General features: G+C 35.4%; 1 protein-coding gene across 1 annotated transcript in view; it reads left to right on the top strand.

The window, feature by feature from the left end:
- roq (RING finger and CCCH-type zinc finger domain-containing protein roquin) overlaps positions 1-15583 on the top strand; it is a 38045-nt gene that overhangs the window by 9658 nt on the left and 12804 nt on the right. The window contains exons 5-12 of the mRNA XM_069849300.1: positions 490-665; positions 5845-6178; positions 8233-8464; positions 9702-9901; positions 10386-10602; positions 13811-14012; positions 14905-15033; positions 15298-15443. Coding sequence (XP_069705401.1) covers positions 490-665; positions 5845-6178; positions 8233-8464; positions 9702-9901; positions 10386-10602; positions 13811-14012; positions 14905-15033; positions 15298-15443 — 1636 coding nt within the window. The remainder of the gene's footprint in view (positions 1-489; positions 666-5844; positions 6179-8232; positions 8465-9701; positions 9902-10385; positions 10603-13810; positions 14013-14904; positions 15034-15297; positions 15444-15583) is intronic.

Below are 15583 nucleotides of genomic sequence, written 5' to 3'. Positions count from 1 at the left end.
ATCAAACACTGAGTTGGTTGGCCAATGGAAATTGTCACAGAGGCAAATGTGCAACAGGTTAGTGATGATAAAGGGGATGATGCACTAGATAGTCACAGGTGATGAGTGTTTGGTTCATTATTACCAGTCCAAAACCAGTGCATCAATGCTCAGATCAAGTCGTCAATAGTACACTCGTGCAGAGGTGCTGCCATCTTTCAACTGCTGTTTCTTTATTTCAGTTATGCGCATATTGATAATACTGCCATCTAGCAGTGATAGCTTCAGTGCATAATTAAAAAATGTGGCTCACTACTTTAATTAATTTAATTACTCTATTGTAAAAGCCATGCATTTTTCTTATTACTGCATAAATGGAAGAATAAAAAAATATACATGCGATTGTCTTTGTGTTTTTTTCTATTTTGAGGCTTTTTATGGTAAATCAAAATGTTTATATTACATTATGTATTTTGAAAATTTTAAGACTCTGTCATTACATTTTGACAGCCATGCAAGAAGAAGTTCTGAAGTTGGTGTTGTTGGCCTTAGAAGATGGGTCTGCTCTGTCTCGGAAGGTTTTGGTTATGTTTGTGGTACAAAGGCTGGAACCTCATTTTCCTCAAGCGTCAAAAACAAGCATCGGACATGTGGTCCAACTTTTATACAGAGCATCATGTTTTAAGGTAAGATAATACTTCATTTACTAGTTGTTTACTAAGTTATTACATTTTAATTGTGGTACAATAAGAATTTCAGTACATCACTGTCAATTCTTAATGTTTTCGATCGATTATAAATGTCTTCAGACATTGGATAGGAAAGTTATCCCTATTTTAGATGATGGAGGCTCATTAGGTCAATTAAAAATGCATGATTCCCACGAGAATCGAACCCACATACCTTTTACAGATGGTGGAGGATCATGAGGTCAATTAAATGTGCATGATTTCTTTGGGAATCGAACCCATATCCTTCGACATTGTAGCATAGCACCTTAACTGCTTATGTGTCCCTACAGATATTAGGCCCTGGTGTCTGTTTTACAAAATATGAAGTAATACTTAACAAGTAATTTCATTCATAATTAATAGGAATAAGATACATTATTTCTCAAAAACCTCTTCCATGCTTTTATTTTACGACACTGGTTGCAGTACAGGCGAAAAAGTACGTATTTGTAGAGAGTGCAGATGTTATATTACTCTCCTCACAAACATTGTCGTTTGCATGGACTACCGAAGGAAATTATAGAATATGATTCATTTACTTAAATTTTAGTGGTTATTATTTTACTGACTTCTGTATCATCATCATCTTTGTCATGTTTTCCAGTCTATGCTATGTATGATCCACTTTTTTCGGAGTAGGAAATTTTTATTCTTTTCATAGCTTATTCTGAATCCAGTAGATTGTTCTTACCTACACACATACTGTCTTACTTGTAAGTTGATTGCTTCTAGACTCTTGCCCAGATTGTTTGCTTGAATTATTTTGAGAACATTGAACATGAAAATTCATTTTCAGTTTTTTGTGCCATGTTGCATTATGGCATACACGTATTTTCGCAAAAATCTCTAATAAGTTTTTTTTTTTTTTTTTTTCTCCCCACAAAGCAAGTAAAAATCTATTAAATTTTAATGTGTCATATGCTGACATTTCATGATTGAAAAAAAGTGTATTTTATTCTCACACTAGCGTTGCCCGGGTTGTCCTTTTTGCTTCTTTTTTAAATTGAACTGGTTGTTAGACTTTTCGGAAATCTTAGAAACTCAACTATAGACAACCAAATGAATTGTCTTTAATAAGCTTTACGCAAATCTTTGCTGTTACTTAAAATCGAAAGGCATGTTAATGCGTATCATAGATTTGCGTGGGATAAAAGCATCCTCTCCTTTCGTTTTGTCAGTTAATATTGTCACTTCTATTACTATGTTTTGAATGACTTTTTCACACCAATTCTTATTCCATTGCATAACTTTTGTGGGTCAATATTTCGCAATAGTACTATTGGTAATTCACTGTTAAATATTAAATTATATGGTAGCAATCCTTGTGAATTTAAGAATTCAGTTTGATAAAACACAGTCTGCTCACTACCTACAACTGCATCGAGGAATTCATAATATGGTCCCGGATTGCATAAAGACACTTACTGCATGAATCATCTAGTTTTAGCCTTCATGATGTCTATCAACAATGTTATTTAATTTCGTGTTGTAATTTCCATAGCCTCGTGAGAGTTGATGTTGAATATAACAGACAATAATAAAGAACAACTGACTATAGAAGATTGCATTTTAGTATTATTCATGAATGTTTGATCGTATTTAATTTCATTTTTTTACTTTTTAAATTTATTTAACGTCCATTTGTACAATTTTAATGTAGCCTATGTTCTTCTCCGGGTTATGAAGGTTAAGTGTGCAAACTTTGGCAAATATCGGTCAAAGCTTGTAGATTTGTATTGAGTACATACATACATAGCCACATTGACTTTTATGTATAAGATTGCTGAAGTTTCAAATCTCTTGGTTGAATATTTTCAGAAATGTTTGTCCTTCACTTAAATATTTCATATATTAAATTTTGAATTATATCAATTATGTTTTATTCATACTGAGAATCTGTATAGAACATCTAACTTGAATTTCTCGGATGCTTTGTAAATATGTGTACCAAATTTGTTAACACTGTACAAATATTTAACATAAACACATTTACATTTCTAAAACCATGCAAACTGCTTTTCTTAACACAAGTCAGATATGTGACAGAGGAGAGCTAGGACGCACAGTTTAAATCTGAAAAATAATTTGTTTCCAATGACAGAGTCTTGAACATCACATCATTTTTCTTGCTTCCCAGTACAGGCTTGTCATGTTTCTTGCCTTCTCATCTGAAAAAATATACATGATTTACATTTTTTGTTTTTGTTTTCCAAAAAACCAAAGTAATTATAATGGAATGTTAGATAGAAGAGAGTTATATCTTGAAAAATGGCACATTTGTGTTCTGAAACATTTATTTTTGCACTCAGATAAAAAGATGGCTGAATATACTCTTACGACTTCAGCAATAGTAAGCGAAAGCAAGATTCTTGGTACACCAGTAAGAACAAGAGTAAGCTATATTTAATGTAGTATGTAGAAAATGAAATGAGTTGTAGAAAAACAACATGAACATAAAGATAGTCAGAATATGGAAAGAACTGTTGAGTGAAAAATGCAAAGTATGAAAAATCTGTTATTTAGATTAATAGTGCTTTTATGTTATATGTGGATCATGCTTGCACCAGCTGTTCTTGTCAGACTTACCTCAGCATGATAATTGGGATAAGTGTGACTTTCGTCTGAAATCATGCTCTTTGTACACCATTTAATTTTCCACAGTTAATGTATTTTATTTTCTTTATGTACAGTACTAACAAAAAAAGTAATAAAGATAAATATAGGAATAAATGACACTGCATTTTGTAACTTTCTTTTTCAGTGTTAACATAGGTCCAAAGTTTTTGTGACAAATTTGGAGGTATAGTCCCGTCGCTCTTATTTCCGGCAACGAATCACGTTGCAGGTTGACTACATTTAAATGTATGCATCTTGTCATTTGCTGCTGATGACGTTATGCACTTCCTAAGGCTCGATAAATACTTAATATAATCGCCTGCCATTTTGGTTCTTTTGTTGGTGTTCGCAGAAAGCACACAAGGACGTTATTTGCCGCTCAATTATTTGCTGAATTACAGTGCGTTTGATTTATTATCATAGGAGCTACGACATGATAATGTTTAATGTGTGGCAAATAGATTCCTAGTCTGGTAGCTCGGCAATGAAAGAACAAAAATGGCTAACGATTCTACCTGTCTAGACTTTATAGAGCCTTCACTTCCTAAGGCATGAGCAAAGAGGAGGAGTCGTGCCGGAAACAACGGTGACGCGACTAAAATGCAATCTTCTGATAATGCATAATATTAAATGTTTTATATCAGCTTTTCAATATAACACAACTTTTAACCTTGTAGAGAAAAGTATGCAATTTTTTTTTTGTTTTACTAATACAGTAAAACTTCTTTTATATGTTTTGCACTTACTGTTTTTCACATTTATTCTGTTTTTTTTTTTTTCTGAAGTCCTGGCAAAATTCTTTTATTTTCCATGTTAATTTATTTCAGACACACGTTTTTCCTTTATTCGTTTTTTACACTTAAATGATAATATTTTAAACTCGTGGAGATACAAAATATCATTTGTACGTTCTAAATTAATTTTGCTCAAAATTGGGTTTCGCATGAAAATACAATATATATTCATTGTGAAGATGCGGCCCACTTTCGAATTCGAGAAAATTCGAAGCTGCCCATACTTGCCTCCAACAATCTTGTGTCTTTAATGATGCTGTAACTGCTTTAGAAACAGTGAAATATTTCATAACATTTCATGATACAGAGCGTTCGCCTACGGGTGGGGCCAGGAAAGCGGCCTGCCTGCGGTGTCGCTTGCGGGAATCGTCTATCCGTAAGCTTCTGCTTTCTATACTGTACTCTGTAGGGTTTTAATTTTAAAAGTTAAGCAGCAGTAAAGACTAATGTTTTTGAAACACTAACTTCCTGTGAAACACTTCTTAGAGATTTATTAGGAGAGCGTGTAAATGATGCACTGATTTCATCAATTTTTTCTTCCGTCAATACCCTTTGTTTTCGCTTAGGAATTGTAGCATTTATCGACCCTGTTGTCCTTAATTTGTTAACAAGACGTCTAACAGTTTCTCTACCCTGAATTGGAGCACCCGGATATTTCACTTCAAATTGCCTATGCACCTCTCTACATGACTCTGTTTTCACATATGCATCATACATAAAAACTCTCTGTTCAAGTGTGAATTTTGCATTTTGCATTGTTAAAAAATTTTACACACACGCTGAATATTTAAGAAACAATGTCAAGAAACTGCACTGTCGACCTTGATGTCCTTGATTGTCGAGTGTGTCTCAACAATTGCACGCACAAAGCGGCGTATCAGTACATGCCGCTTTCCTGGCCCCACCCGTAGGCGAACTCTCTGTATAACTGAATAAATGATAGAACAGTACCACAATTTAAGGACATTAAGTATAATTTCAGTTATACGTTTTCTCACTTTTGCGTTTTTTTCCTTGAGACCCCCGTAATAGTTATTTATGGCACAAGTTCGTAAAAGTTCCCTTTTTGGCACGAGTGTAAAGTTTGTGCCACGAGGGTGAAAAATATAACTTTACAAATGTGTATCATACAATGTTTTTTCTATGAAAGCACAAATTTACATTAGATAAATTTTCCAAGTTGGAAAGGTTATAAGCTGACGATTTCACGACTGTCTCAACTCAGAACCATTAAGAAATAAGTATCTATGAAATGAGAGCCTGTTTTATTCATAATCACGATTTCATGGCCGTCTAAACTGACCATAATCAACAAAGCCGTTAGGGAAAGTTGAATGCTACGTCATGTTTCAATGAGTTCTACATATGTAACTTCAGAATAAAGGGCTAAAATGTAAATATAAGTGTTATATTTGTTACTTAGTTGTGTTATGTGTAATATTTATGTCGTGGAAGATCGAGGTAATGCATTAATTTCTTACTGAATGAAGTTTGTACATTGAATATTACATTTTCTGTGGTAGTGCGTAAAATGAATAGCAATATCTAAAATAATCACCTTTTTACGCACTAGTGTTTTAAAGGCTCACTTTATGCACTGATAACAGTGGGTAAAATGCAATGCACTATTATAAAAAAAATTATAAACGAAGTTTTGCTGTAATTACAATAGTTTATACCAGTCATGCAGCATTCCTGATGTCACATCTTAATTGATGTTGTAGGTGTCAAAGAGGGAAGGTGACTCGTCACTGATGCAGCTGAAGGAGGAGTTCCGTACTTACGAAGCTCTGCGTCGGGAACACGATGCCCAGATTGTGCAGATTGCAACTGAAGCAGGGCTGCGCATCGCTCCGGATCAGTGGTCGGCTCTGCTGTATGGCGACACAGCTCACAAGTCGCACATGCAGAGCATCATCGACAAACTGCAGACTCCGCAGTCATTTGCCCAGTCTGTGCAGGAGCTGGTGATCGCCTTGCAGAGAACAGGGGACCCCGGCAACCTGTCAGTGCTCAGACTGCATCTGGAGCTGCTGGCCGCTATTGATCCTAGTCCAGGTACATTTAACAAGTGGAATAAAGATATCAGTGTGAAATTGCACATTTTTTCTTTTCATTAGTCCGTGCATTTGTAAACATGAAAGATGATCAGTATATGCAGGACTGTTGATACTGTAATAAGAAATGCACTAACATTTCAAAATATACTCTAACGATCATTCTAATAAACTGTTTACGCTAAACTGGAGAATTAGCAGGGTAGATTTGAACCATGCTGTTATGGTTACGACCAAATTTAACTAAATACACAATGTTGCCAACATAAGAACATGACTTTGGTCTGTGGTGTCGTTAGAAGGAGAAATATGTTTCTTTTTCTCTCTACCTCCTTTGTTCTGAACATTACTGAGAGATAGCACCACTGTTACTCTCATTTATTTCAATGATTTTTTCCTGGACCACCAATTTGTTTGGACGACATTTCTACATAGAAGATTAAGACAGATCTTACAAGCAATCTCCAGTTACCAACAATATGGTCATCAAAATTGTGTGTCCATTTTATCTCGAACTAAAACCTCTCTCGCATTTTCTTTTGGTTCATCATGGCCGAATGGATTTATCTCTTCGGTATCGATGTTTCTAGTCGATCATGGCCTTTATGACGGTTTTTGTTTCGTAATATTGATAAACAATAATATAATTAAAGCAGGGAATAATTTCATGGCCTCTAAAAGTTTTTTTTTTTCGTAGAAGGCTAGGTATTTTCTCTAGGCCACAAATAAAACTTCAACACGGTCATAATTACATACTTAACGCTTTTTGACTAATGGAGTGATTTATTTTAGAGTATAGTTGCGAATTTTACTACCACCATTTCGATTGTCTTTTGACACGGCTCGGTATGGCCCAGTGACTAGTGGCCAGCAAGTAACGTCGATTATCGACATTGCTCTACCGTGCGTATTATCCAGTTGTTCCACTGTTTATAATTTTTATGCGAGATTTACACAGAGTTGGCACAGAAAATGTTGTTAATAAATCATGCATAAGCGATGGATGTGTAAGCAGCATGTAACTATATATGGGAATTGCTTTGCAGTAATTTTACACACGAAACCTCCTGTTTAAGCATTTTATATAGAGAAAAAAATGGCCGCCTCTCTAACAGCTATTCATATCGATTGCCATTTTATGATAATGGTTGCCTTGTAACCACAGAACAACAAATCAAAGAACACAGAATAATTAGAATAATATTGCTGTAGCTGTATTCTTTGATCAAATTATAGCGTGGTAATCAATCAGGCCCTGTTGTACAGTGATACTTAGTGCAGACTATTGGATGCAATAGGTAATCTCTGTTATTTTGTTTCCTTTCATAATAAAATAATGATTAAATTATGACATAGCTGTGACGACGTATGTAGTGAGGAATTTGCAGACGACTTATAAATGAGCTATTCACTGTGTAAATATAAGAGAGTTAAACGTCTGTATAAGAAGTTTTATTAGTAAGACCATTAATGTAAAAGTTACAGATAGACAGTATATTTAAAATTTTATTTTACAGCTCTTAAGATTTTAAATCTTCACATTCTGTTGCTGTTGCTTTTTTATTTCAAATATTTCTTGTTCATTTGATTATTAACTTTTCTGTTTTTTTTTTTCTCGAATCTCCGCTGTTTTGTCCTATTTTATTGCAATTTTCTCTCTCTCATATTATTATGAGTTTCTCCTTCATTTTTTGCTTCATGTAAAATTAATTTTTACATGTAATACTCATGCATTCGTACATAGTTTTTTGCCCAAGTGTAGGTCTTTCACTGCAAACCCAGCATTCTCTTGATTTCCGCATACAATCCATATATATCTTAATGTTGTCTATTATCTGTATCTTCTTCTGCCCTGAACTTTTTCCCGTTCATCATCCTTTCAGTGCATCTTTCAGCAGGCAGTTCCTTCTTTATGTTTTTGTACTCGTTAATGCTTGTTGTAGTATAGACACAGACACCCTTCTGTGTATGAACCAGCCCAGATGACTTCCCCTGCTGTAGTAGTGATTTAAGTGGCAGTTATCTAATATTGCTGTGTAAATAAACTTTTCACAGAATCCAGTCCGCCAACATGGGGTGAGTGTTGTGGAGCACTGGAGGCAGTAAGAATTGTCGTGACGGGTTTGGTGGAGTTCATACAACATCATGGTAACCGCAAACTGCAGGAACCCGGACACCCACACAATGCTAAATACAAAATCAGTATGTGTCGAGATCTCACTCTGAAAGGGAACTGTCCACGTGGGACCAATTGCACCTTCGCACACTCTGAAGAGGAACTGGAAAAGTAGGCACTAGATTTATGTTTTTTTATTAGAGAAAATACTGTGTTGTTGCGAAAAATCGAATCCATGATTTTGGCGGAAATATACTTTTTCAGTGTTCAGAATGGTGACGAAGTGATTTTGGACAAGTAACACATAATTTCTGTGGCCGGGAGGAAAAAGGTCTTAAGTAAAAATGTTATATTTCTTAGGAAAGCAGTAGAAAGATTGAAATTGGTGTCAATTATATAGTTTTTTTAATTAAGAGGTTTTTCCTGGATATTATTTGTTTACATTTCTTTTAAAATAGGTAATGCTGCTCATTTAACAATTTTCTTGATTATTTCTAAATAGCCGCACTTAAGCCCTTAAAACTAGAAGCCAAACTGAGTAGAAGGGACTATTAAACATAAGACCTTTTTCATGTCAAAATAAATGAGAAATATAAATTATTAGGAATGCAAAATGGGTCGTAAACAAATATAGGACTCTTTACCTTAGTGCTTAAAGTTTTAAAAGGAAAGGGCATCAGTATGTGATAAAATGGCTAAAATACAAGTTAGACCTTTTTGATAGGGAAGCATGGAAAGTAAACATGTGATGGTTTGTAAGGAATAAAGTATTAAATATTCTTAAGTCCTTTATCCTGTGTGTGCTCGATTAAAAAAGTACTTAGGACATTTGGTAACGCTCTATAAATCCAGTCCGGAGTCTTATTTGACTTTAGCCATTTTACCAGATTGTAGAGAATTGTTTCTGCTTTCAGAATATATAAAAATCTCAGTTTCACAAAATATTGACTTAAGACCTTTTTCCTCCCGGCCACAGATTTCATAAAATTGAATGAGGATTTGGGGCAAGAAAATCAAAACTCGAGTGGGATTTAAATGACTATTACACGATTAGAAGAAAGTATATAAATATTAGAAGAAATAAAGTACTCTAATACAATAAAATATTAATTGACTTACTGAAATTCTATTTCACTAATGTTAGCTTCATCAAAACGTTTGAACGGAGCAACCATTTTTCAGTTGATTGTTTATGCTGTAAACAAATGACGATCGCAAAGCATGTTTTATAGTACTGTAAAGAATTTGCAGTTTAAAATGTTGGCAAACAAAGAAACAAATGGTAGGGAAGTGATAAAAACATAAGAATGTATATAAAGATTAGAAGAAATAAAGTACTCTAATGCAATAAAATAGATATTAATTGACTTACTAAAATTCTGTTTCACTAAGAGTTTCAATTTTATAGGTACAGAGCCAAAAATAGGAAGGCAGTTGTAAGAAGTAACACTGGTCTGAACAAGAATCAAGAAATGGGAAACAAAGAAGGACAGTCTAGTGAGTTTCATAACAGTGATAAGGTCTTCGTCCAGACTGATGACTTACTGTATTCAACCACCACACCAACCATCACCCCAGCTCCATTTGAAAATTCTGTTCTGCGTGAAGGTATGTTCAGAAAAAGCATGCTGCTCTGGGAAGGTGGATAGGTAGGGAGGAATTGGCATCCTTTCAGTCCAATTGAAACAACTTATAAGATTAGACCTTTGAAAGAAAGATAGTCTGTTTGTCATTCTATTAATTTAGTCCTAGTAGGATTGTATACTAATTGGTGTGTATTTTAAATAGGGTTGTCATGTCTCCAGTATTTTATGGATTTTCCCATATTTTGCGCATGTTTTGTCCAGTCTCCCATCTCACATATTTGACAATGTTTTCTCCAGTATTTCATGAAGTTTTGTTTATTTATTTATTAATTCATTCATTCATTGTATTTTATTGCTAAATTTCTGTATTCATGTAGCAAATGTGAAAAAAATGTTGTCACTAAAGGAACTGTGAACCAAGGAATTTAGGAACCTCTGACCTTAGATCAACAGTTTGCAAAACCAGTATCAGTCAGTTATATTTAGGAATGATTGTTTGTGTGCAGGATACTTGAGTGCCACTCCGTCACTACAAGTTCCCCCACCAGTACCCACAGCTGTTGTGCGACCACCCGTAGGAGTTGCTATTCCTCGTGCTGGTCTGGAGTACAATTCTTATACCACACCATACCCCCCAGCTGGACAGCCGACTTCTATATATCAACCTTCACAGCAGCAGATGTTTGCTCCTACTCCGGGAACATTTACTCCTGATATATACAGGTAGGTATATGAAGGTTCTTTCTGTGGTAAGAATAAACATGAGTATATAGTATATACTGGACTTTTTTTAGTATATACGAGGGGGATCCAGGAAATAACGATCGTTTTGTTGTAATAATTAAAAAAAAAATATATATATATATTTATTTGAAAAAACAAAGTCTGTTACATAACTGCTTCCTTTACTTCTCTACATAATCATCACCTACATTTAAACATTTGTCGTATCTGTTCACTAGCTTTAGAATTCCCGTGTTATACTCCTCTGCCGCCAGTTCATTAAGCCAGGTGTTCACTGTCTTCTTCAACTCTTCATCACTTCCAAAATGCGTACCACCCAGAAAGTCTTTCAGCTTAGTGAAAAGGTGAAAATCGCTAGGAGCAAGGTCTGGACTATAGGGCAGATGATCAAAGATTTCCCAACCGAATTGATCCAGCAATTCTCGAGTTGAAGCAGCAGTGTGCGGGCGGGCGTTGTCGTGAAGAAGCACAACTCCTCTCGAAAGCATTCCTCGCCTCTTGTTTTGGATGGCTCGCCGTAGTTTTCGTAAAGTCTCACAATAACGATTTGCATTGATCGTAGTGCCTTTTGGCATGAAATCCAGCAAAAGAACACCTTTGCAATCCCAAAAGACAGTAGCCATGACTTTTTGTGTTGAGAGAGTCTGTTTGAATTTTCTCGGTTTCTTCGGTGATGAGGGATGATGCCACTGACGTGATTGGCTCTTGGTCTCTGGGGTGTTGTGAGACACCCAGGTCTCATCACCAGTCACAATTTGATCAAGAAAGGCGTCTCCATCTGTGTGATATCGCATCAAGAATGTCAATGCTGAGGCCATTCTCTGAGTTTTGTGTTGGTCACTCAGTTGCCGTGGAACCCATCGTGCACAGATTTTGTGGTAGCCAAGATGTTGCGACACAATTTCACCAAGCAAAGAACGAGAAATGTCAGGAAAGGCAATATGCAATTCGTCGAGTGATGTGCGCCTGTCTTGCAAGATTCTGTCGTTCACTTTAGTCTTCAGGTCTTCTGTGATGAGTGATGGGCGTCCAGGTCGAGTTTCATCGTGGAAATTTGTTCGCCCATTGTTGAACATTTCGCACCATTTTCTCACATTTCTTTCATTCATTACAGTATCACCATACACTTCTTTCAATTGCCGGTAAATTTCTGCAGGTTTCAAATGTCGGGCATTCAAAAATCGAATCACACTCCTCACCTCACAGTCGGCGGGATTATCAATCACGTCGTTCATTTTGAAGTAACGCAAAATGCACAATGGCGACTTGTTGCAACCAGTACTCACAACATTATGAGAACACATGTTAAGGAAGCCAGTTGACCTTCAAACAAGGAAGGGGAGTCAACTGCGCGGCGGGTATGCGTGAACGGTCGTTATTTCCTGGATCCCCCTCGTACTCTTGTTAGTAAAAATAAAAACATTTGAGTACCTACTCATTTTTTATTACATACTCATAACATGGAAGCATAGTAGAATATACTCAAGTGTCCATCTTGTACAGAATATATACTCATGCTTGATAAGAATAAAAGCTAGTATATTCTCATATTTATAAGTTCTCATGTTATTCTGAGTATGGTTTGTAGCAGGCTCAATTCTGAATATTTGTTGATTTGTGTTCAGTTTAAAGTTAAATAAAAAAACTGGCAGAATTTATGAACGATGTAGTACCTCATGGAAAAATATAGAAAAAGACGAACTTCAGAAGCCTTTAATGCTTCACAAAAGCGAATGTGAAAAAGATTAAACACGTATTTGTTATTCATAAAAACATAACCTATAAAAATATGAATGGCTATCAAATTATAAGGTTAGATTGTATTGTTAAATATAATTAACAATTACAGTTTATTCTGTAAAATTTGAATTGCAAAATGCAATTACTTGTAACTTTAAATTATATATATATATATAAACTCGCTATAATAAAAAATAGAATTAGCATAACTGGAATTCTGGAAATGGATTGTAATCTCTATCCAACATCCCGTAATGACGGTTTCTCAGTACTATTTTCTTGTTTCCTGTTTATTAACGTCACTTATCTGATTCACTGTCTCTTTCATGTTTATTTATTTATTCATTTATTTATTTACTTATTTATTTGTTTATTTAATTAATTAAATTAATTAATTAATTAATTTGTTTATGAAAAGCAAAACACAAACCACTACAGCATGCGGATAGAATGTGAAAGTCTATAAAAAAAAACTGAGCATCACGGTGCAATGTGGTCAAAGAGGATAGGTAACACGAGTACATACTAACTTTTAAATGATCAGGAAGGCTGTAGAGATGAGTATATATTCGCGTTAGGTAGCATGTCTTTATTCTTACGAATATGAGTATGTTCAAGTGGTTACGAGTATATAATCACAGGAAGTACTCATATTCAAAAGTATAAACCTTGAGAAAGTACTTAAGCTTTATTCTTACTACCCTTTGTGATGCATGTCACGAGTTTTTATTCCTCTGCAGGAAAAATAGCCAGTTTCATTAATGATTATCGGACTTTACTTGACAGACATAAAATCAATAACTGTCAATTTTCCAATTAATTTAATTGCGAGTTTTTTTTTTTTTTTTCTTTCCTTGCTGTACAATTTAAAATTAAAGATTTGACAAAAAAAGTATAAAATACTAGGATCTTTCACTGAAAGGAGCAACATCTGAAACACACTGTCAAGTGAATTTTTAGTAGAAAATCGTGGTATACAGTGAATAACTCATTTTTGCAGTTTAGTTACAGTTTTTGCAACACTAGCAACATCTTATGAGCATGTTTGTAGACTTGGGGAAAATAATGCAAGTTAAGGTGCTACCATTGGACCAAAAAAAAAATTCATGAAATTCGTATAATTGGATTAGAATAGCACATCATTCTTTAATGCAGTATATTCAAGATGATCAACTGCACTCTTCTTAAGCAATTGGATGATAGTTAACTTGCGTGACCAAAATCTCATTTTCAAATTTGCCCGTGTTTGATGAATATTAGTCAACGTGGATGAAATATAAATAAGTCGTCTCGATCGTGGTGGTTAGTCAAACTGACTACTAATGTCAATATTTTTCTATGAAATGTTGAGTGGTAATTTAGTTTCACCTAAATATTGTCATCTGAATATACTATGAAGAAGTGTTGATAGTTATGTAATAGAGTGTAATATATTTTTATGAAACAGTGCTGCTCCACACAACATGCTGTTGAGTTCTGGTGGGCAGATTTATGCAACACCCTCCCAGCCAGATTACGGTTCACCTGCACCACCGTCAGAGCACCGACCAATAGAAGCAGCTCGCACAGGAAACACATGGGAACACACAAGCCCCAATAATCAACAGTCTTGGCTATTGTCACAGTCTGCAGGAGCTTCTGCCACTAAGGTTTGTTGTAATTTTTTTTCTCAGTGTATAAATCTTGTTCATACAGTGCATATTGTCGTTGATTTTATGAAACCTCTTATGTGACAGTATAGAGCATACTTTTTTTTCAGAAGTCGACCTGGTTGGCAAGTTGGTATAGCGCTGGCCTTCTATGCCCAAGGTTGTGGGTTCGATCCCGGGCCAGGTCGATGGCATTTAAGTGTGCTTAAATGCGACAGGCTCATGTCAGTAGATTTACTGGCATGTAAAAGAACTCCTGCGGGACAAAATTCCGGCACATCCGGCGACGCTGATATAACCTCTGCAGTTGCGAGCGTCGTTAAATAAAACATAACATTTTTTTTTTTACATTTTTTCAGAAGGAAAATAAAAGTAATTAAAGTCCCGACGCTGATATTTCCGGCGTGACTCCGCCTCTTTGCTTACGTCTTAGAAAGTGAAGGCTCTATAAAGTCTAGGTAGGTAGTATCGTTCGCCATTTTTGTTCTTACATTGCCGAGCTACCATACGAGGAATGTATTTGCCACACCGTTAAACATTATCATGTCGTAGCTCCTATGATAATAAATCAAACGCAGTGTAATTCAGCAAATAATTGAGCGGCAAATAACGTCTTTGTGTGCTTTCTGCGAACGCCAACGAAAGAGCTAAAATGGCGGGCGATTATATTAAGTATTTATCGAGCCTTAAGAAATGAATCATTGAATCACAAGATGCATAAGTTTAAATGTAGCCGACCTGCAATGCGATTGGCTGCCAGAAATTAGAGCGACAGGACTGTAGATATCAATATCTTCAGATATTTCTCGAAATGTTGCACAAGGACACAATATCTGTCAATATGTGTATTGACTGTGCATACAATTTCCGTCATTTTTAATTCTCGTTGCAGAGAGTGGCATCAAAAAGTCTTGCAGCTTTACAACAGAGGAAACAAGAAATAATATCTCAGTTAGAGAAAGTTGTTGGAAAGTCGGCTGCATCAGCCATATCCAGCTCAGCTAGTTCGCAGGCCAGAGTGGTGAGTATTGCTGCCATTGACTCACTTCACACTGATAACAGAATGTTGCCTCAAAATATGCATGCAACTATGCAGTAAAAACTGTTTAAATATGTGCTAAAAATTGAAGTACAGTCGACTCTTGATAAAACCCATAGCAACCAGCCAACAAACAAAACAAAAACACTACGAACTTATGTACCAGCCCAATACTTTCTGAACACACTTCGTATTTTTGTTGCATTTTAAAAAAGAGATTTAATGTAAATGATTTTTATTACTCAGTCCTCAGCATATCCTACTACTGACAACCACACAAATACTTCAACTTATTCCATTTGGACATCTGGAGGAATTTTACACACTGGGCGTGGAGGGAATTCTCAAGTGAGTCATATTGCAGCTGCTGGACACCCAACAACTTTGTACAGGTCAGAATCACGTCAGTCATAGATTCTCATTTTAATTTAATAGAATTTTTCGTTGGCTTATTATTTTTTTGTGTGTGGCTTATTATTTTTGTGTGTGTCTGTGTGTGCGCGCGTTTTTTTTTCTGCTAACAATGTCATAT

This window comes from Periplaneta americana, chromosome 16, assembly GCF_040183065.1.
Source record: "Periplaneta americana isolate PAMFEO1 chromosome 16, P.americana_PAMFEO1_priV1, whole genome shotgun sequence".
Taxonomy (NCBI): domain Eukaryota; kingdom Metazoa; phylum Arthropoda; class Insecta; order Blattodea; family Blattidae; genus Periplaneta; species Periplaneta americana.
Note: the sequence above shows the minus strand (reverse complement) of the source record. Positions and strands in the feature narration are given on the sequence as shown.